This window comes from Dendropsophus ebraccatus, chromosome 13 (assembly GCF_027789765.1).
Source record: "Dendropsophus ebraccatus isolate aDenEbr1 chromosome 13, aDenEbr1.pat, whole genome shotgun sequence".
NCBI classification, from domain to species: Eukaryota; Metazoa; Chordata; class Amphibia; order Anura; family Hylidae; genus Dendropsophus; species Dendropsophus ebraccatus.
In genome coordinates, this window is record NC_091466.1 from 78,608,766 (window position 1) to 78,633,621 (window position 24,856).

General features: G+C 45.5%; 1 protein-coding gene across 1 annotated transcript in view; it reads right to left on the reverse strand.

Moving 5' to 3' along the window:
- Positions 1 to 336: 336 nt before the first annotated feature.
- RPS6KA5 (ribosomal protein S6 kinase A5) overlaps positions 337 to 24,856 on the reverse strand; it is a 42,632-nt gene continuing 18,112 nt past the window's right edge. Inside the window, exons 3-17 of the mRNA XM_069951047.1 lie at positions 23,613 to 23,831; positions 23,194 to 23,309; positions 22,118 to 22,225; positions 21,160 to 21,243; positions 19,487 to 19,590; positions 18,977 to 19,127; positions 18,117 to 18,278; positions 15,659 to 15,784; positions 14,897 to 15,030; positions 14,143 to 14,236; positions 13,715 to 13,885; positions 13,269 to 13,460; positions 12,401 to 12,560; positions 6,491 to 6,654; positions 337 to 6,230 (exon numbers count right to left, since the gene is read on the reverse strand). Of these exons, the coding sequence (XP_069807148.1) occupies positions 5,997 to 6,230; positions 6,491 to 6,654; positions 12,401 to 12,560; positions 13,269 to 13,460; positions 13,715 to 13,885; positions 14,143 to 14,236; positions 14,897 to 15,030; positions 15,659 to 15,784; positions 18,117 to 18,278; positions 18,977 to 19,127; positions 19,487 to 19,590; positions 21,160 to 21,243; positions 22,118 to 22,225; positions 23,194 to 23,309; positions 23,613 to 23,831 (2,219 nt within the window). The 3' untranslated portion in view covers positions 337 to 5,996. The remainder of the gene's footprint in view (positions 6,231 to 6,490; positions 6,655 to 12,400; positions 12,561 to 13,268; positions 13,461 to 13,714; positions 13,886 to 14,142; positions 14,237 to 14,896; positions 15,031 to 15,658; positions 15,785 to 18,116; positions 18,279 to 18,976; positions 19,128 to 19,486; positions 19,591 to 21,159; positions 21,244 to 22,117; positions 22,226 to 23,193; positions 23,310 to 23,612; positions 23,832 to 24,856) is intronic.

Below are 24,856 nucleotides of genomic sequence, written 5' to 3' on the forward strand. Positions count from 1 at the left end.
ATATATATATATATATATACACACATATATACATACACATATACATATAAATATATATATATATATATATGAGACAGGGAGATGGTGATGTAGACTGGAGGGGTGGGGCAGGGGTGGTGACATCACTCAGGGGAGGGACTAAAGCTCAGACACAAAGCATGTGTTGTCTCCAGAGGGGGGGGGGGATGGAGACACCACCACACGGATGAGAGGACTGCCCACCTTCCTGTCGGTGTTACTGATTATACTATATTAGTGATAGTTATACATCTGGGAGTGATGGAAAACCCCTGTAAGAAAGTAAAGAGGCAGGAACCATGAGGCGTTTTCGTTGCAATGTGACAATGATTTATTACGTGTAATTATATTTGTTCACACAAAGCTTTTTGCACAATATTATCTGTTTCTCGCACAGATCTTCTCCCCTCCCCCGTCCCTTCGGTCATCATGCATCTAATAACAGCCCCATCCACCCATCATTCACCAGTTTTGTAAATTTTCTTTAAAATCTCTGGTTTCACAAGTTGATGCAACTCATCCCAGAATTCCCTTCACTTAAAGGGACATGAACACGTGTAAAATACAGAATAAACCTCTCCTATATATAGAATGCTCTGTGTCTGTTAATCTGTTACCAAAAATCTTTACATTCTCAATAAATAGCCCCTTATAAATTCCCTTATTTAAAAATAAAATAAAATAAAAATGATAGCGACAATAAGGAACGCCCCCTTGACCTCGGGTGACCCAGATCACAGACATGTGGCCAAGTGGACGCACAGAAAGAACAGAGACCCGGATACCAAGAAGCAGAGAAGGAGGATCTATCGTATTGCTGAAACACACCGGCCGGGCAGCGGCTACCGGAACACTGCGACTGTGCTGAGAAGTCACCGCCAGGGCTATGCTCAGAGACCGCGGCCACATCCAGACAGCAGTTATTCATTGCCTTCCATTATGGAGTATAGTGAGCAGATTTAAAGGGGAACTCCACATTTCTCTATCTTTTGCTATACAAACTTGGAAGAATAAACCACCCTAAGCCCGGAGACCCCCCACATCAAGGCAGAGGTCTCCCCCCGGCAATGCCTCTTGTCCACACCTCTTCATTGTAAGGACAGAGGAGGGTTTCAATTTGCAGACTTTCCTCGGCCATTGTTATTCTCATCTTCAATGTTTCTAGCATAAGGGCGGGTTCAGACTACGGAATTCTCGCAGATAAATTCCGCTGAATTCCGTTGCCTGTACGCGCTTACGGCTGCGCACCTTTCCGCCGGCTCCATAGACACCATTCTATGAGCTGGCTGATTCCGCTATCTGCTGAAAGAATTAACGTGTCAATTCTTTCGGTGGAATGCGGAATCCGCCCACGCATAGGATGGTGTCTATGGCACGGGAAGAGAGGCACGCGGCCGTGAGCGCGTACAGGCAACAGAATTCAGCGGAATTTAATTGATGAGAATTTCGTAGTCTGATCCCGCCCTCAATCAGAATAGAAAGTGGAGTTGTCCTTTAAGCTACATACTATCTGTGACTCCCGGGTATAGGGGGATCATATGTGAAGCTGTCAGCTGCCTCTTCTTCTATAGGAATATAAAGCTAGGATAGGGGCCCTCCAAGACCTGAGGGCCACAGCTGCAGGGACAGGGACGCGAGCACTTCTGCAGGAAGAGGATGAATTCAGGGAAGCCTCACACTACAATCCCGAGTACATTGCCTCAAACCAAGAAGTTCAGGGTTTAAGGGGTTAAAGATTAAGGTCCATTTACACAGAAAGATTATCTGACAGATTCTTTGCCAAAGATTTGAAGCCAAAGTCAGGAATGGATTTGTAAAGAGGAGAAATCTCAGGCTTTCCTTTATGACCTGATCTCTGTTTATAGTCTGTTCCTGGCTTTGGCTTCAAATGTTTGTCAGATAATCTCTCTTAATCCAGGTAGTCCGTCTGCACAGCAGGTGTAAAGTGGGATGCTATTTATCCCAAGGCGGTCTATTCTGGTGACATCTAGTGGCTAATATGGGAACTGCAATGTAAAAAGTTTTGCATATAAAAAAATTAGTGAACATAAAAAGTTGATTTATCGATGATAAATTCCCTTTAATGATTCTGGAATCACAATCCGCCCTCCAATAAAGCAGCAACCGCAGGGCAGTAAACTCTGTCCCTTGTCTCTAATTACCACCAAAAATCCAAGCGGCGTCACGTGACCCTTATATGACGACAAGCCGCCAGACGACGAAGATACACGGTAAACCTATTCTGTAAAACACGGGATAAAACAATGGCTGCTACTGTGAAGGATCCATCACATACAGGCAGCGATCTTCCTCTATGATTGGGGGGGTGAGGGGGCCGTAAGCCCCTCCAAGGCCAGTGTGATGTGCTCCCCACCATCTAGTTCTCTATATAGTAGAAATGTACCTAAAACAATGATTATTATTAATGTAAGACGTAAGAATATAAAAGACGTGACGCCAAAGGCATCAAAATGGATTGCGGATTCTTTAAAGGAATCCGAATAAGACGCATTCACGACATAAAATTCTACACAAAAAAAAGTCAATCTGCAAAAGTCCTATCCTCTAGTCCCAGCAAAAGCTGCAGGCACAATCCTGCTGGTGTTCGGGGAGCAGAGAGAAGTGCATTATGGGAGGGAATAGGCCCGTAAGAAAGAGCTCCTGCAGAACTACAACTCCAATAATGCCGAGGGCCGTCATGGCACAACGACCGGAAAACATGCAGGGCCACAGACTGGAAGATACTGCTCAGGGATTTCGTGGCATGATGGGAGTTGTAGTTTTGAAACAGCTGATAAGCGTCGGGTTATGTAATGTTAGGTAGCGCTGGTGTAGTGCAAGGGTAGGGAATCTCGGCTCTCCAGCTGCTGCAAAACTACAACTCCCATCATGCCCAGAGAGCTAAAGCTTTGGCTGCCCAGGCATGATGGGAGTTGTAGTTTTGCAACAGGTGGAGAGCCGAGGTTCTCTACCCCTGGTGTAGTGACTGCAGCTCTGGATGTGACTAGAGGATACGATGTATCAGTAGTGAAGCAGAGAATGTGTAGTGTCCCTCCATATTGTCATATTGCAGATACCGCAGCTTGGGGGGGGGGGGGGAGACACAGATCCTTGCAGAGAAGATGGCGGCGACAGATAAGTGCTGGATACTTCACCTGTCAGGAACCAGACGAGACCTGGAAGTGTTAGTTGTGAATGATACATAACCCGCATCCCCCACCGCAACGCTCCAAAACGTCCGCAACGTAAACTACACCCAATGCCCCCCCACCTCCATATTATATATTATGGTCTCCCAGAACTTGGACTCCTTCCCCCTGACCCTCTCAGCATTTATTATATAAGTTGCGGTTATATCATCAGCTGTAAGACCCCCACTCAAAAAACACAAAATCCTGTAACCAGCTCAAACCTGAACACTATAGTATCGGATAGGGAGCCGGACGCCTGCAGACAGATGCATGGTACCTGCACCGATACATTGTGACGCAAGAATGCCCGCCCTGGCTTCAGCCTCCTAGGAGCAGCGGCCCTCCATGGGGTCCCACAGCAATCACATAGTCATCCCCCATCCCAACTTTATACTCTGTGACTGCGGTGTGAACGGACGGGACCCCGATGGGATCACCACTTCTTCATTCACTGACCGCAAGAAATACATCTTAAAGCTAAAATCCTAACAAAGTCTACCAGAAAATGGCGGAGGTGGAATCTAGAGTCAGGGGGGAGGAGCTAGGACCCCCCCATTATAAATATATATTATATACATACACATCCCTCCATTCCTCGTCTCCCATCACTATAAAAATATATGATTCTCTGCTGAAGCTTCAGGAGATTCCTCTTCTTTATAGTCTCTCGCTGTACACATCCGTATAAAACTACTAAGGTAACAAATCGTACATAGATTTCCTGCAGAAACCAGAATAAAGGGGTCCCCCGTCCTCTCATGCGAGGCATAAAGCGCCGTCTGTAGGATAAAGGAGGCCGTGTACAAGGAGACGGTTCCAATGGGGGGCCTTATCATAAGCAATACGCCATCACTTCAGGAGATGGAAATATCCCCCATAACAAGGGGACCCCATGGATCATCCCCATTCAGGCAATGGGTTAAAGGGGTCCACTAGTATTAAAGGGGCATGTGTCATCACTTTTATGCTGGCTGACCCATGAGTCATTAGGGACGCCCCTGCCCAGTGGCTTCTGTCTTGGCTGATCTGTCTATCAATTAAACCTAGTGGGCGGAGAGAAACCGCCCCTATGACTCTTGGTTCAGGTTCCCTTTAAGTAAATTGCATAGTGAGAAGTTCTGCCGTTTTCTTACAGACTTTGTCTTTCAATTCTTCATCACCGCTTGATCTTTCCTCACTCACACAGCTGCTGTTTGTTACAATGTAACAGCGAGCGGAACGCAGCAAGCGGCCAAAAGAAACCTCTCTCTTAAGCTGGAGCGGGATGAGGTCTCTGGCCTCCCATTCATGGACAAGGAACAGACATCTTGAAACTGGTGAAGAATTGAAGGTCTAAGGCAGGGCTAGGGAAGCTTGGCTCTCCAGCTAAACTACAACTCCCATCATGCCTGGAGAGCCAAGGTTCCCTACCCCCGGTATAAGGTATATCAGAAATCTGTAGAATTTGCAGTCATAAGCTTTATTGTCCGGCCCTCTAAGGCTTTCTTCTAGTGACGGACGCCCTTTACCGGACAGAGGATACAATAAATATAAAAGGGGGACCCCAGCCCTTCCTGTCACATGACCTAAAGGGAGAACAAATAGGAAGCTGTCCATTCCCCTCCCTATAACAATGGCGTAAACAGATCTCGCCTGCTGGACCCGATAAAGGAGCCGAATAAAAGTCCATAAAAGCCGATGTGTAAAAATCCATCAATGCATCCAGGATCAGGCCGAAATGACAATAAACAGCACACGGCCGAGCCGACAAAATGGCGTTCCCATAACTGGGCTACGAAAAAGTCAGGACTCACAGAAGAGACGGGTCTCTAGGCTAAAGCTGCGGACTAAAAAAAGTCGTCTATTGCATAAAACATGATAGAGACGGACAAGATGCACAGAGAAGGGACAACGGCCGAGCGCTGGCCGTGTACAGGGCGCTGCCGCTCCGCACCCGCTACAGTACAAAAGCTTCAAGTCTGATTCATGTATAAAAAGAGGCAGCAGGACAAGGCGCCAACCCCGCGCTGAGATCTTCCCGATCTAGTGCAGTAAACTCACAGTGGAAAAACCTCTAAAACATGGCGGAAATTCTCCTCTCTGCTACTTCAAGTTCTAAAAACCAGCGCAAAACGTCACTTGAAAGTTCACAGAAAGCTACCGTAATAAAAATTATCGCTCCCCGTCTGACGCCTCAACCGCGCCCAAGTGCATTCTCCTAATAATCGCCATAGAAATAATAAAGAAAACCAGCAGGTCGGCGAGCGGTACGTGCTGGAAACTTGCCTGGCTCTACTTGAAATGAAGGACTATGATGGGCCAAGCGCAAAGGGTTAAAGACAGAGCCACCTTTCACAGTACAAAATGCTAAAATCTCTAAGGTGGAGGGATGGGGGTCACCAGATAGGAAACTGAACAACAAGTCTCAGCATGCCCTAGCTGCTGCTGGAGAGCCAAAGGTTGCATAGGCCTGCTCCATCATATACGCAAATAAAAGCCACCCCAGGTGACCACTCTCTTGGCAGGTAGGCTGAACCTTATGGTGATAGGTGGCGGCCTTACCAGCAGCCGAGGGGTTAATTAAGGCGAGATATGCGATTGTCCGCAGCAGCCCTTACGAGATGTTAAAACTCCTCACTCCTGAGCAGGAGAGGAAGGGAAGGGGGTCGCATGCTGAAGTGATCACACCTGCCCCCCACTCCCATAAGCCCTTGCAGCACCATATGGTTCTTATGAACAGAGAATGGCTAATTGCTTGCAAGCCCACGAGCGGCGTTCTGCGGCACGGCACCCACCGCCTCCTGGTGTCTAGTCCGTGAACTGGAAGATAGTGTCGGGGTTATTGCTGTCGCTGTGGCTGGCGGGCTGCACAGTCTTTGTGGGAGAGGTCTTGCCGTGGGAGTGGGAGGAGTGGGAGCTCTCGCTGGAGCTGCTCCGGGTCTCCGTGCTGGTGCTGGTCTTCTTCATCTTCCTGCGCTTGGCCAGAGGAGCCTTGTCCACGTTCTGGAGGAGGAAACCTTCCCGCTTGTACTTGTTGAAGGCCTGGGGAGAGACAAACTGGTTCAGCGGCTTTACAGCGAGAGCGAGTCGGGGCCTGCAGAGTACACAAAGCAACAAACCCGTCTCAACTACTCCAGTCACTGACTACTCCAGATTACTGAGGTCTAATGCCGACCCCTGCCCTCTACACTAAACACATCCCCAATGCCGGCTGTAGTTAGGGCAATCAGACCTTCTCCAACTACGAGGACTATCTGCATTGTTAGGAATCATAGGGTCATTGTCTATAGGGGAACTCTTACATGAAATGTGGCTTTGACGTGAGTGTGCACCGTGGCTCCGGCCGAGCCCAGGACGTCAGGGGTCATGAGCGGGTTGGAAGATAACTGGCTGCCGTTCTGAAGCCATTCATTATACCTCAGGGTAGACATCTTGATTCTTTTATTAGGATCTACAGTAAGAAGCCCTGAAGGGAAGAAGAAAAAACAATATGTGAAGCCCCTTAAACAAGATAAGGCTGATGCAAAACTACAATTCCCAGCATGCTCTGAGGGCTGAAGGCGTATAGGTGAAACAGCGTGAGAGACACAGGTTAGAGAGCCCTGTATATAAAAGAAGAAACTCAAAGTGGCTGCCCCATCTATAGTGAAATATACATCACAGGACTGAGCACATATATGTGTATACATCACAGGACTGAGCACATATACGTGTATACATCACAGGACTGAGCACATATACGTGTATACATCACAGGACTGAGCACATATACGTGTATATACATCACAGGACTGACCACATATACGTGTATACATCAGAGGACTGAGCACATATACATGTATATACATCACAGGACTGACCACATATACGTGTATACATCACAGGACTGACCACATATACGTGTATACATCACAGGACTGAGCACATATACGTGTATACATCACAGGACTGAGCACATATACGTGTATACATCACAGGACTGAGCACATATACGTGTATACATCACAGGACTGAGCACATATACGTGTATATACATCACAGGACTGAGCACATATACGTGTATATACATCACAGGACTGAGCACATATACGTGTATACATCACAGGACTGAGCACATATACGTGTATATACATCACAGGACTGAGCACATATACATGTATATACATCACAGGACTGAGCACATATACATGTATACATCACAGGACTGAGCACATATACGTGTATACATCACAGGACTGAGCACATATACGTGTATACATCACAGGACTGAGCACATATACATGTATATACATCACAGGACTGAGCACATATACGTGTATATACATCACAGGACTGAGCACATATACATGTATATATAACAGGACTGAGCACATATACATGTATATACATCAGAGGACTGAGCACATATACGTGTATACATCACAGGACTGAGCACATATACGTGTATACATCACAGGACTGAGCACATATACGTGTATACATCACAGGACTGAGCACATATACGTGTATACATCACAGGACTGAGCACATATACGTGTATATACATCAAAGGACTGAGCACATATACATGTATATACATCACAGGACTGAGCACATATACGTGTATATACATCACAGGACTGAGCACATATACATGTATATACATCACAGGACTGAGCACATATACGTGTATATACATCACAGGACTGAGCACATATACGTGTATACATCACAGGACTGAGCACATATACATGTATACATCACAGGACTGAGCACATATACGTGTATACATCACAGGACTGAGCACATATACATGTATATATAACAGGACTGAGCACATATACGTGTATACATCACAGGACTGAGCACATATACGTGTATATACATCAAAGGACTGAGCACATATACATGTATATACATCAAAGGACTGAGCACATATACATGTATATATAACAGGACTGAGCACATATACATGTATACATCACAGGACTGAGCACATATACATGTATATATAACAGGACTGAGCACATATACATGTATATATAACAGGACTGAGCACATATACATGTATATATAACAGGACTGAGCACATATACATGTATATACATCATAGGACTGACCACATATACGTGTATACATCACAGGACTGACCACATATACGTGTATACATCACAGGACTGACCACATATACGTGTATACATCACAGGACTGACCACATATACGTGTATACATCACAGGACTGAGCACATATACATGTATATACATCACAGGACTGAGCACATATACATGTATATATAACAGGACTGAGCACATATACATGTATATACATCACAGGACTGAGCACATATACATGTATATATAACAGGACTGAGCACATATACATGTATATACATCACAGGACTGAGCACATATACGTGTATACATCACAGGACTGAGCACATATACATGTATATACATCACAGGACTGAGCACATATACATGTATACATCACAGGACTGACCACATATACGTGTATACATCACAGGACTGACCACATATACATGTATACATCAGAGGACTGAGCACATATACATGTATATAACAGGACTGAGCACATATACATGTATATACATCACAGGACTGAGCACATATACATGTATACATCACAGGACTGAGCACATATACATGTATATACATCACAGGACTGAGCACATATACATTTATATACATCAGAGGACTGAGCACATATACGTGTATACATCAGAGGACTGAGCACATATACGTGTATACATCACAGGACTGAGCACATATACATGTATACATCACAGGACTGAGCACATATACATGTATATACATCACAGGACTGAGCACATATACGTGTATACATCACAGGACTGACCACATATACGTGTATACATCAGAGGACTGAGCACATATACATGTATATATAACAGGACTGAGCACATATACATGTATACACCACAGGACTGAGCACATATACATGTATATACATCACAGGACTGAGCACATATACATGTATACATCACAGGACTGAGCACATATACGTGTATACATCACAGGACTGAGCACATATACATGTATACATCACAGGACTGAGCACATATACATGTATATACATCACAGGACTGAGCACATATACGTGTATACATCACAGGACTGACCACATATACGTGTATACATCACAGGACTGACCACATATACGTGTATACATCAGAGGACTGAGCACATATACATGTATATATAACAGGACTGAGCACATATACATGTATACATCACAGGACTGAGCACATATACATGTATATACATCACAGGACTGAGCACATATACGTGTATATACATCACAGGACTGAGCACATATACATGTATACATCACACTACTGAGCACATATACATGTATACATCACAGGACTGAGCACATATACGTGTATACATCACAGGACTGACCACATATACGTGTATACATCAGAGGACTGAGCACATATACGTGTATACATCACAGGACTGAGCACATATACGTGTATATACATCACAGGACTGAGCACATATACATGTATATACATCACAGGACTGAGCACATATACGTGTATACATCACAGGACTGAGCACATATACATGTATATACATCACAGGACTGAGCACATATACGTGTATATATAAAAGGACTGAGCACATATACGTGTATATATAAAAGGACTGAGCACATATACATGTATATACATCACAGGACTGAGCACATATATATACATGTATATGTGCTCAGTCCTGTGATGTATACATGTATATGTGCTCAGTCCTGTGATGTATACACGTATATGTGCTCAGTCCTGTGATGTATATACATGTATATGTGCTCAGTCCTGTTATATATACATGTATATGTGCTCAGTCCTGTGATGTATACACGTATATGTGGTCAGTCCTGTGATGTATACACGTATATGTGGTCAGTCCTGTGATGTATATACATGTATATGTGCTCAGTCCTGTTATATATACATGTATATGTGCTCAGTCCTGTGATGTATACACGTATATGTGGTCAGTCCTGTGATGTATACACGTATATGTGCTCAGTCCTGTGATGTATACACGTATATGTGCTCAGTCCTGTGATGTATATACATGTATATGTGCTCAGTCCTGTTATATATACATGTATATGTGCTCAGTCCTTTGATGTATATACATGTATATGTGCTCAGTCCTGTTATATATACATGTATAACAGGACTGAGCACATATACATGTATATACATCAAAGGACTGAGCACATATACATGTATATACATCAAAGGACTGAGCACATATACATGTATATATAACAGGACTGAGCACATATACATGTATATACATCACAGGACTGACCACATATACGTGTATACATCACAGGACTGACCACATATACGTGTATACATCAGAGGACTGAGCACATATACATGTATATATAACAGGACTGAACACATATACATGTATATACATCACAGGACTGAGCACATATACGTGTATACATCACAGGACTGAGCACATATACATGTATATACATCACAGGACTGAGCACATATACATGTATATATAACAGGACTGAGCACATATACATGTATATACATCACAGGACTGAGCACATATACGTGTATACATCACAGGACTGAGCACATATACATGTATATACATCACAGGACTGAGCACATATACATGTATACATCACAGGACTGAGCACATATACGTGTATATACATCACAGGACTGAGCACATATACGTGTATACATCACAGGACTGAGCACATATACGTATATACATCACAGGACTGAGCACATATACATTTATATACATCAGAGGACTGAGCACATATACATGTATACATCACAGGACTGAGCACATATACATTTATATACATCACAGGACTGAGCACATATACGTGTATACATCAGAGGACTGAGCACATATACATGTATACATCACAGAACTGAGCACATATACGTGTATACATCACAGGACTGAGCACATATACATGTATACATCACAGGACTGAGCACATATACGTGTATATACATCACAGGACTGAGCACATATACATGTATACATCACAGGACTGAGCACATATACATGTATATACATCACAGGACTGAGCACATATACGTGTATACATCACAGGACTGAGCACATATACATGTATATACATCACAGGACTGAGCACATATACATGTATACATCACAGGACTGAGCACATATACATGTATATACATCACAGGACTGAGCACATATACATTTATATACATCACAGGACTGAGCACATATACATGTATATATAAAAGGACTGAGCACATATACATGTATACATCACAGGACTGAGCACATATACATTTATATACATCACAGGACTGAGCACATATACGTGTATACATCAGAGGACTGAGCACATATACATGTATACATCACAGGACTGAGCACATATACATGTATACATCAGAGGACTGAGCACATATACGTGTATACATCACAGGACTGAGCACATATACATGTATACATCACAGGACTGAGCACATATACGTGTATATACATCACAGGACTGAGCACATATACATGTATACATCACAGGAATGAGCACATATACGTGTATATACATCACAGGACTGAGCACATATACATGTATATACATCACAGGACTGAGCACATATACATGTATATACATCACAGGACTGAGCACATATACGTGTATACATCACAGGACTGAGCACATATACGTGTATACATCACAGGACTGACCACATATACGTGTATACATCAGAGGACTGAGCACATATACATGTATATATAACAGGACTGAGCACATATACATGTATACATCACAGGACTGAGCACATATACATGTATATACATCACAGGACTGAGCTATGTGTTGGATCCATAGTGTGATATATTCATATACTGCAGACATACAAAGAGATAATGGAATCCTGTTTCCCTATACTTCTACAGTAAAACCTGAGAAGCAGCAGTATGGAGGCCATTATAGAGCAGTACTGAGCGGTGTAAGCTGTGAACCGAGCAACGGGGGAGATATAACACTCCCTACAGCTGTCAGCAGCTTCTTTGGACTTCTATAGACAGCCGTAACCTGATCCCTCAGTGAGTCTGTCTCTGGATGGTTTTAAGCATCTTACTGAATCATGGAGTTTGAGGGGAGGACATGAGTTTGCTGAGTGAAGAAAGAGGCGATGTAGCGGCATCTGTACCTTGTATTAAATCTTTCGCCTCCTGAGACACGTTCTTCCAGCTTTCTCCTTCAAAAGAGAAGTCGCCCTGTTTAATCTTCTTCATGATGTCCTCGGCGCTGGTGCACATCAAGGTCTTCTCGTGACACTGGAAGGGCACCTGACCCGACAGCATGGTATACTGAGAAGAAGAAGACGCCTTGTTATCATTATCATACACAGTACATGGTGGTAAGACGGTCACAGATGAGGGGGGCATACACAACAGTCAGATTACTGGGGTCCCCGTCAGGCAGCAAAAACTTTACAATCCCCAGATTATAATTTATTTTTGACCGACAGCAAATGAATGGAGCAGACGTGACCACAGCTTCATTCATCAAGGGGGACATAAGGCAGCCATTTTCCTGAACTTTAAAGGGGTTGTTCACAAAAAAAACTCCAGTCTTCCAGTACTTATCAGCTGCTGTATGTCCTGCAGGAAGTGGTGTATTCTCTCCAGTCTGACACAGTGCTCTCTGCTGCCACCTCTGTCCATGTCAGGAACTGTCCAGAGCAGCAGCAAATCCGCATAGAAAACTTCTCCTGCTCTGGACAGTTCCTGACATGGACAGAGGTGGCAGCAGAGAGCACTGTGTCAGAATGGAGAGAATACAGCACTTCATGCAGGACATACAGCAGCTAATAAGTGCTGGAAGACTGGAGATTTTTTTAATAGAAGTAAATTACAAATCTCTGGCACTTTCTGGCAACAGATTTTTATTTTTTTTTGCTGACCAACCCCTTTAAGAGCTACCGGATAGAGAGAAACTTGGGGTGAAAGCTTATATTGGGGTACCCTCATGATAGTGACTGCCATATCATAGCCATAATTTCTGCACAGACTTACTAAAATGACCCCCAAGCTCCAGAGGTCACATGACTCGTCGTAGCCGCTTGCGTTCAGGAGTTCGGGCGCGGCGTAATGCAGAGTGAAGCAGGGGGTCTTTAGTGGCTGGTTATCCGGTGGTTTTAACCGGGCAAATCCAAAGTCTATAATTTTTATTTCGGAATTATCGCTTTCGTCTGTGAACAGGAAATTCTGCACAGAAAGTAAGAAAAAAGTTAGATCTACAAACGTTTTGTCGGTTATAGATGGTCAGAGTATGCGGAAAGGTGAGGTTCTCCAACAACTGGGGTCCTAAATCGGAGACCGGGATTCCTCGGCCCTCCAGCTGTTGCAAAACTTCAACTCCCATCATGCCTCCATAGGCTGTAAGTCTCAGGGCAGGCTGGGAGCTGTAGTTCTGCCTCAGGATGGATGAATTTGTGCTTATTCTCATTATAAAGACGTACCTCTGGCTTCAGGTCCCGATGTACAACCCCCACGTCGTGCATATGGCTGACAGCCGACACCAGTTTCCGCATGATGTGGCTGGCCTCCGACTCGCTGAAAGATTTCTTCTTCTTGATGCGCTCAAATAATTCTCCACCTTTTAATAACTCCATCACAAGGAACGTGTGAAGCTGAGGAAATGTACAGAAGGGAAGAGGTGAGAAATCCTGTAAGAGCCAGGGATGCAAGCTACTGCTCCCTGTTATCAGCCGCTGAGGAGGGAACAGAGCACAAGGTATCAGCCGTCAGGACATGAAGCATCACCAGAGAACAATGGTCGCTGATGTAACCAATATACTCCGTGTTCTAGAATTACACAAAGAGGGCTCCATCCACAGCAGAAGGATTGCTCCACCCTCTCAGGCTTCACCCCACTCGGGGTCCTTACCTGGTCATGGTAGACATCATGTAACTTTACTATATTCGGGTGACCTTCACACAACTTCATTGCTGTGATCTCTTTGTGGGTGTTACTCTCCATTCTGAATATACAAGACAAAGAAGGAAAAGGTTTTATATGTATTATGTAAAGAAGATAAAAGATACAAAAGGAATCTAAAGCAATACATTACTGTACTGATCCTGAGTTACATCCAGTCTTATACTCCAGAGCTGCACTCACTATTCTGCTGGTGGGGTCACTGTGTACATACATTACTGTACTGATCCTGAGTTACATCCAGTCTTATACTCCAGAGCTGCACTCACTATTCTGCTGCCGGGGTCACTGTGTACATACATTACTGATCCTGAGTTACATTCTGTCTTATACTCCAGAGCTGCACTCACTATTCTGCTGGTGGGGTCACTGTGTACATACATTACTGTACTGATCCTGAGTTACATCCTGTCTTATACTCCAGAGCTGCACTCACTATTCTGCTGGTGGGGTCACTGTGTACATACATTACTGTACTGATCCTGAGTTACATCCTGTCTTATACTCCAGAGCTGCACTCACTATTCTGCTGGAGGGGTCACTGTGTACATACATTACATATCCTTTACCTAGAACATTCCCCGCCCTTCCAGCTAGTGTGTAACCCATTAATCTTCTGTATAGCGTCTGCCCTACCCAGCTGTCTATAGAATAATGGTGTCTCTCCGGTCACCCAGCTCTAGGGATCATCAGGGTCACGTACCGTTTACTGATTATTTTCACAGCGTACTCCAGGTTGGTTTTTTTGTGCAAACACTTTCGACAGATGGAGAAGCTTCCCTCGCCCAAAGGCTTCTCCTTCAGATCCAGCTCGTAGTGCTGATAGAAGGGAGAGTCCTGCCGGGATAGGAGCGGGTCACACGTTAGCATTTACAGGGAGGGAAAGATACAGGAAAGTGAGATGAGAGGGAGGCCGGCTGCAGAGCGAACAGGGAGGAGCGGACACTGCTGCTCTAAGACAGACATGATGTGTCAGGCCTCTAGCATAGATGAGTGGATTTAAGGGAAACTCTGGCTAAATGTTCTTTTTCTTTCAAATCAGCTGTAAACAGAAAGTTATATAGATTTCTAAATTACTTCTATATAAAAATCTACAGTCTTGCAGTGCTTATCAGCTGCTGTATGTCCTGCAGGAAGTGGTGTATTCTCTCCAGTCTGACACAGTGCTCTCTGCTGCCACCTCGGTCCATGCCAGGAACTGTCCAGAGCAGGAGAGGTTTTCTATAGGGATTTGCTGACATGGACAGAGGTGGCAGCAGAGAGCACTGTATCAGACTGGAGCGAATACACCACTTCCTGCAGGACATACAGCAGCTGATAACTACTGGAAGACTGGAGATTTTTTTTATATAGAAGTAATTTACAAATCTATATAACTTTCTGACACCAGTTGATTTAATAGAAAAAAAATTTCACTGGAGTTCCCCTTTAATGTATTATAAAGGAATGACATGTGCCCTGGTACCTTCATCATGGCGCTCCTCGCTATGTTAGTGACTCCCGGACGCTCTGTTCCCAGGTGATACTGGACGGTGTCTGCAATAGCGGCATTGGGCTTGAACAGGATGGATGGAGCGACAAAGGAATAGCCCTGCAGACAGGAAGAATACTCAGGCTGTAATCTGTAATCCTCTGTAGATTAATGTGTATGTACAGTATGGGGGATGTGACCGTCCGGGGGTGCGGAGCGCTCTGTAGATTAATGTGTATGTACAGTATGGGGGATGTGACCGGCCGGGGTGCGGAGCGCTCTGTAGATTAATGTGTATGTACAGTATGTGGGATGTGACCGGACGGGGGTGCGGAGCGCTCTGTAGATTAATGTGTATGTACAGTATGGGGGATGTGACCGGCCGGGGTGCGGAGCGCTCTGTAGATTAATGTGTATGTACAGTATGCGGGATGTGACCGTCCGGGGGTGCGGAGCGCTCTGTAGATTAATGTGTATGTACAGTATGCGGGATGTGACTGGCCGGGGTGCGGAGCGCTCTGTAGATTAATGTGTATGTACAGTATGCGGGATGTGACCGGCCGGGGTGCGGAGCGCTCTGTAGATTAATGTGTATGTACAGTATGCGGGATGTGACCGGCCGGGGGTGCGGAGCGCTCTGTAGATTAATGTGTATGTACAGTATGCGGGATGTGACCGGCCGGGGTGCGGAGCGCTCTGTAGATTAATGTGTATGTACAGTATGGGGGATGTGACCGGACGGGGGTGCGGAGCGCTCTGTAGATTAATGTGTATGTATAGTATGCGGGATGTGACTGGCCGGGGTGCGGAGCGCTCTGTAGATTAATGTGTATGTACAGTATGGGGGATGTGACCGGACGGGGGTGCGGAGCGCTCTGTAGATTAATGTGTATGTATAGTATGCGGGATGTGACTGGCCGGGGTGCGGAGCGCTCTGTAGATTAATGTGTATGTACAGTATGGGGGATGTGACCGGCCGGGGGTGCGGAGCGCTCTGTAGATTAATGTGTATGTACAGTATGGGGGATGTGACCGGCCGGGGGTGCGGAGCGCTCTGTAGATTAATGTGTATGTACAGTATGGGGGATGTGACCGGCTGGGGTGCGGAGCGCTCTGTAGATTAATGTGTATGTACAGTATGTGGGATGTGACCGTCCGGGGTGCGGAGCGCTCTGTAGATTAATGTGTATGTATAGTATGCGGGATGTGACTGGCCGGGGTGCGGAGCGCTCTGTAGATTAATGTGTATGTACAGTATGGGGGATGTGACCGGCTGGGGTGCGGAGCGCTCTGTAGATTAATGTGTATGTACAGTATGTGGGATGTGACCGTCCGGGGTGCGGAGCGCTCTGTAGATTAATGTGTATGTATAGTATGCGGGATGTGACTGGCCGGGGTGCGGAGCGCTCTGTAGATTAATGTGTATGTACAGTATGGGGGATGTGACCAGCTGGGATGGGGGGGGGGGGGGTCGTCACGTGTTTAAACATGGCACGGACGGCAGAAATAAAAGGGATAAAAATACATTGCAGCTGTTCCTGCACTTGTGAAACCATTCAGAGATGCCAAACTCTGCAGAAATACACGGCAATAAGGCACGTCAGCCATTGTTTAATAACCCTTGGTATTCTCAGGGCAAGACACCGGCGTGCGAGACACTTCACCTCCACTGCACTACAGGCAGCAGAGAAGCCGGAGTGTCAGCTCAAAATGATTTACCTCACAGGTGGCAACTCAGGCCCTCCAGCTGTGGCAAAACTACAATTCCCATCATGCTTAGAGAGCAAAAGCTTTGGCTGCCCAGGCATGATAGGAATTGTAGTTTTGCCACAGCTGGAGGGCCGCAGGTTTGACACCCCTAATCTACATGAGGCAGAGGTCATACAGCACTATAGAACTTCATTCAGACCACTCCAGCTGCTGTAAAACTCCAATTCCCATCATACCCTGAATATGCTGGGAGTTGTAGTTGTCTAACATCATTGTTCCTGCATTGTCTGATTGCTAAAAGCTCCAGTCCTCTTGCAGCAATGAAGCTCTGGCCTCTCTACTAACCTGCGGACCCTGTATAGTGTTGTCTTCGCTAAGGTGGACGTTCTTGCTGCAGCTAAGCTCTGGCATGATACAACGCAGGAGACTAACCCCAGTCTCTGCAAATATCCCACCAGGAATCAGCTTTAGAGGGTCAGCTCCTATTCTAATACTCCTCTGAAGGCTCTGCTGAGCCCTATAGGAGAGGCGTTTGCTGTATACACATCACTAATAATAACCTGAGCTTCCTGCTGGATACGTAGCCCGCTGTCCGCTACAAGACGTCTCGGTTTGCAGCTTCAAGGAAACCTCAATCTGTGACTCAGCAGAGCACATTGAGCAATGAGAAGAGATCACCGGTGAGGAGCTGGCAGCCGCTCACAACCCCCCCACCCCCGTGCCAAGCTTCAGCCTCACGTACCTGAAATATCCGGTCAGCGTTCATAGGGAGAGCGGCGGGAGAGTAAGTGGGATCCATTTCTGTAAACTCTTCTGCAAAGTTCCCCACGTCCAGCTCGTCCTTGATCACCGGCTTAAATGGAGCAGGAACTTTCTTTGCCCCTAAATCCTCCCAATTCAGGGTCTGAAATGTACAGAACGGCAACGGTCACTGTCACCATAGAAAACTTCTGAATGGTCAGAGACATGTCAAAAGTTTTGATCGGTTTGTAAGTTCAGCCCCGTACCGATCAGGAGAATGAGCCGGGAGAAGACTGCGCTAAGCACGGACCTTTCCTGTCTGTGTCACATGATCAGTCGGGCTTATGATGTAAGTCTGTGACACCCGACTGATTATGACACAGAGCCGAGAGTGGATATGCTGCAGCATGGTCTTCTCCCGGCTCGTTCTCATGATCGGCACAGGTCAAAACTTTTGACATGTTTCTATGACGTCTCTGTGACATGTTAAAAGTTTTCTATGGTGACAGTAACACTACATGTAAGGGTAATCTGTGTAGTGTTTGTTTATTATAAGACTAAGTCTACAAGAAGGAGGAGGGGGATGCAGCTGCAGATGCTCCCTCTCTCTCTTGTTCTGTGCCTACAAGCTGCAAGAAAGGATAAAGAAAGAAGACTGGATAAGACCTGCGCCCTGTAATATGGCCTCTCTGGGCGGCAAGGGACTGCACATAGTAAGGGAAAACGTTGGGGCAAGAAGAGCCGGACCCCGAGCAAAGATGAAGACAGAGAGAGACTGTGAGTATTCCCAGGAAGGAAGGACTGAACCCCTCTAATATACACGTGTGCTTATAGGTCCTGCATATCATATACATTACTCACCTGGAAAAAGGGATGCCTCTTGATTTCATCAGAGCCAGCTGGCCCGCAGCCCAGCCGCTTTTTAGGATCTTTCATCAATAAGCTTCTAATAAGATCCTTCACTGTCTCGCTCATCTCTTGAGGATAGGGCGGGTCGCTTTTTAATATTCTCCTGAATAAAAACAAACCACATCTGTATCTGGTCCCGAAAAAAGGGATATAATGGAGGCGACACAGCTGTCCTCTCGGGGGGAGGATCATAACTCTATATATTGTGGGGTTATGTTATTATAATACAGAGAAGACAGGAAAGGAGCAGCACATAGTGGAATGAGAATTGTGTTCAGCAGCACAGAGCATTTCAGGTGTGCTGAACGTGTGAGATAGGCCAAGAGTTAAATAGTGGAAGACGTGTGTTCACAAGCAGCACAGAGTATTTCAGGATAAGATGTAAGTGAGGACAGGTGACGCAGGCAGTGGTGTCCTGAAGTGATAAGAGAGGAGGCCAAACCTTGAACCTTCAGGACATACTTCGAGATTTCGGCTTGGGAATTTTTCTCTCCATCTACAGTGAAGGGCGACGCTCCTGTCAGCAGCTCGTACATCAGGACCCCCAGACTCCACCAGTCCACCGCCTGAAATACCACAACAATGGCCATAAGACTTTACATCCAATTATGCAAAACAACAACAAAAACTTTTTAAATGTATCTATTTTAGCCCATGGCTCATTCTCATATTCCTGCTTTCCAAGGGATGAACCTTTCTATTTTCTCACTGACACGGTTATATATGAGGGGATACAAGGGTGGATTTCACTGAAAGTATTTTTGGGGCAAATGAAATGGATATAATCATCCTATCTTTCTTCTTCAAGTTCAGTTTGGTTACAATAAAACCAAATTATATCTAGTTTTTATGTTTGTTTGTTTTTTAACTTTTGTGCAATAAATCACTTAAAAATACTTTGCATATCCATTCCTAACATTAAATTGACCATTGTTAGAGATCAGCGGTGACATCACTGAGAATACAGCCTATCCATCACTAGAGATCAGCAGTGACATCACTGAGAATACAGCCTATCCATCACTAGAGATCAGTGACATCACTGAGAATACAGCCTATCCATCACTAGAGATCAGCGGTGACTTCACTGAGAATACAGCCTATCCATCACTAGAGATCAGCAGTGACATCACTGAGAATACAGCCTATCCATCACTAGAGATCAGCAGTGACATCACTGAGAATACAGCCTATCCATCACTAGAGATCAGCGGTGACATCACTGAGAATACAGCCTATCCATCACTAGAGATCAGCGGTGACATCACTGAGAATACAGCCTATCCATCACTAGAGATCAGCGGTGACATCACTGAGAATACAGCCTATCCATCACTAGAGATCAGTGACTTCACTGAGAATACAGCCTATCCATCACTAGAGATCAGCGGTGACATCACTGAGAATACAGCCTATCCATCACTAGAGATCAGTGACATCACTGAGAATACAGCCTATCCATCACTAGAGATCAGCGGTGACATCACTGAGAATACAGCCTATCCATCACTAGAGATCAGCGGTGACATCACTGAGAATACAGCCTATCCATCACTAGAGATCAGTGGTGACATCACTGAGAATACAGCCTATCCATCACTAGAGATCAGTGACATCACTGAGAATACAGCCTATCCATCACTAGAGATCAGCGGTGACATCACTGAGAATACAGCCTATCCATCACTAGAGATCAGCGGTGACATCACTGAGAATACAGCCTATCCATCAGTAGAGATCAGTGACATCACTGAGAATACAGCCTATCCATCACTAGAGATCAGTGACATCACTGAGAATACAGCCTATCCATCACTAGAGATCAGCGGTGACATCACTGAGAATACAGCCTATCCATCAGTAGAGATCAGTGACATCACTGAGAATACAGCCTATCCATCACTAGAGATCAGCGGTGACATCCATCACTAGAGATCAGCGGTGACATCACTGAGAATACAGCCTATCCATCACTACAGATCAGCGGTGACATCACTGAGAATACAGCCTATCCATCACTAGAGATAAGCGGTGACATCACTGAGAATACAGCCTATCCATCACTAGAGATCAGCGGTGACATCACTGAGAATGTTTCATGAAGTATATAAATAGAGACCTATATCTCTCAGTACCTTGTCGTGTCCGGAATCTCCGCCTCTGACAATCTCTGGCGCCATGTATTCTATAGTCCCACAGAAGGAATAGGCTCGTTCATTCTGAAAGTAAAAGAAATGATTCATTTGATCTAAAATAGAAGAGATACAGACGCTGAATACTCCTCGGATGGCGCTGTGTGTTATAGTGTACAGTGCATATGTAACGCAGCGCCCCCGTTCGCCATGTTTTATCGCCTTTCCATAATCTATCACACAGTAACATTACATCGGACTGGTGGAGGAGAGACCCTCTGAGCCTGCAGCTTACACAACATTTACTTCTGGTGACTCATAAAGGTTACCACTTACAATCAGTGACGGGATACAGGAGGGAATATAACCCCCATTCTCCTAAGCCCCTATATGTAGTATTGGGGTTCTCCAACCCCCTGCGGGGCTCTTACAGGGCTGCATTTCTATACATGCTCTTGGATCAGGCAGCTATTCCTGTTGTGGTGGAGTGTTTGCTGCTCACCTATACCATAGCGCTCTGCTCCCTCTCACAGGCACACAGGACAAGAAGATCCCCCTGCATCCCCCTCCTCCCATCCTCCATCACTTATAGCCAACCTGTAGGTCTCCTTCTGATGCAAGACCACAACTCCCAGCATGCCCTGACAGCCACCCGCTAGTTTTACAACAGCACGAGAGCAGCAGATTGGGGAACACCACTCTCGATTAGACGAGAGATCCGCTGCTGCCTCGGGTTCTGACTGCCTGCCATGGCTTTGGAGGTGGATTGGCCCCATATAATTTCTGCCGATTAGAATTGGAAACCATATCACTCATTTCCTTCATGCACCATGTCCAGAATTGCAGATTCCCATGAAAAATAATAAAATAGGGAACGAGTGGAGAATTGGTGCAGACACCAGTGTGGAACAGACAGACAACCGGGTCCGCGCCAACATCCGCCACCGAGAGAGTCACTTACTTCATCCGACAGGAACTCCTTGCTGAGGCCGAAGTCTGTGAGCACCACATGGCCGCTGGAGTCCAGGAGGATATTTTCCAGCTTTATATCCCGATAAATGATCCCCAGCTGCAAGAGAAGCAGAAGCAGAGGAGATCCTGACAAATGACTGTGCACAGATGAAGGAGCTGCAGAGAAGTCCGCCATCCAGCACATAAACACCAATAAATCCACCAGGAAGAGACCACAAAACGCATCGGCTTCAGTTTACGAGAGAAGCTCTGGAAGGAATGCGCAATCTCAGGAGTCTCATCAGACATTCTCCCCTGTGCTGAGGGTTTGTTACAATGTGTCAGGCTACTCTCACTAATGGTTCCCATTCTCCAATCACACTGTTCTGCAATCTGCAGCTGTAACAACAAAACAGACAACACTACACTACACCAGTACTTTGCACTGGGAAACTATTAGGAGACGTAGTATACTGAGAAGGTAGAGAGGGGTCCCATACCCAATTATCCTTTAAAAGGGATTGGTCATTCAAAAATGTTGTCTATCAGATCAACTAGTGATAGAAAGTGTCAGAGATTTGTAAATTTACTTCTATCAAAACAATCTCCAGTCTTCCAGTACTTATCAGCTGCTGTACATCCTGCAGGAAGTGGCTTATTCTCTCCCGTGTGACACAGTGCTCTCTGCTGCCACCTCTGTCCATGTCAGGAACTGTCCAGAGCAGCAGCGAATCCCCATAGAAAACCTCTCCTCCTCTGGACAGTTCCTGACATGGATAGAGAGCACTGTGTCAGACTGGAGAGAACACACCACTTCCTGCAGGACATACAGCAGCTGAGAAGTACTGGAAGACTGGAGATTTTTTTGTAATAGACGTTAACTACAACCCTTTAAGTGCCTGTATTTACAAGCACAGCTGCAATGGAAAAAACGGATAGAATTGAAGCGGTGTTCAGCCAGTCACTTATGTCCGGGCCCCCTACAGCCGACACCAATTTATAGCGACCTCAACCAGTAAAGCAGTGGTGCCTCCCTGGCCTCCTGGGGATGCACTATATGCCTTAGTACATGAAAAAAAAGCCAACCTTGTGCAGGTGCTCGAGGGCCAGGACAATCTCCCCGATATAGATTTGTACTTCACTCTCGGTGAATTTTTCCCGCTGGGATAAGTGCGTAAAGAGCTCGCCTCCATTAATGTAATCTGAGGGAAAAGCAAAGAACAGCCGCCCTGGTTATAAGAAGCGGCAATGCACACCTCACAATATGCAATCTCTGCTTCAATTCTCCATAGTCAGGATCTCTGCTTGCTGTTATTACTTCTCACAGCTGGGTGCTTGTTACAATGTGTCAGTGTAGGCCAGGGATGGGGAACCTTCGCTTTGGCTCTCCAGGCATGATGGGATTTGTAGTTTTGCAACAGTTGGAGGGCCCTTACACAATCCTTATCCTCTTCTTCATGCAAGTTCACCAACAATTACTGTTCCCAAAAGGAAATGGTTCTTACCCAAAATGAGATGAAGTTTTGTATCGGTCTGGAAAGCGTAATGCAGCGTAACCAGGAAGGGGGACTGGCGGATGTGCTCCAGCACCTGGCGCTCCGTTCGCGTGTGCTCCGCCGTCTTGGCTTTCTGGATTATAGTCGCCTTTTTTAAAACTTTCATTGCGAAAAGCTTCCCGGAGTCATGGCCGCTGATTTTCCGTACCAGGAAAACTTTGCCATAAGCTACAAAGAAGAGGAAAAAAGGAAGGGAGGAGGGAAGGGGGTTACTATACGTCTGACCACAAGGAATATACCATCCTAACTAACCTCCCTGCCATGTTACCCCCTGTAAGGCAATACCTCTGCTAGCTGGCCGAGCACATAGCCTCCAGGTTACAGTCCTCCAACCAGTGACTCTCCACCTACGTTAAGGAATACGGTTATACAGCAATATATTGGCTGTCAAACCATGATTGGAGTTGTAGTACCCAAGTAGTATTATAGCTGCTGGAATAGGATGGGAGTTGTGGTTTTGCAGCAGATGGAAAGCGACAGGTTGGGAAAGGCTGCCATAAAGCAATGTGTTTGCTGTGAAGGAATGATGGGAGTTGTAGCTTTACTGCTATGCTGTCAGAAATACGGCTATCCCAACCTGACGAGCCCAGAAGGAAGGATAACCCCACCGCAGTGTCTCCCCCATAAAGCACAGAGAAGGTTTGTCTGTTTAGATTAAAAAGAGCTGCAACAAAGCCGCAAAGGGATGAAGGAGACGTCCATGACCAGACAATCTGCGGACTTCCCCTGCCGGGTTGTGTAACACCGTATTACAGGGAACCCACAATGACACACCTAGTATTGTGTTATACATAATGCAGGGTTTACAGCCTGATCCCTCTGCTGACAGGTGTGCGATTATCTCACAGGAGAGCCGAACACATTTATAATACAGGCCCTATATGATGGGAGGGGAGAGCCGAACACATCTATAATACAGGCCCTATATGATGGGAGGGAGAGCCATACACATCTATAATACAGGCCCTATATGATGGGAGGGGGAGAGCCGAACACATCTATAATAAAGGCCCTATATGATGGGAGGGGGAGCCATACACATCTATAATACAGGCCCTATATGATGGGAGGGGGAGCCATATACATCTATAATACAGGCCCTATATGATGGGAGGGGGAGCCATACACATCTATAATACAGGCCCTATATGATGGGAGGGGGAGAGCCGAACACATCTATAATAAAGGCCCTA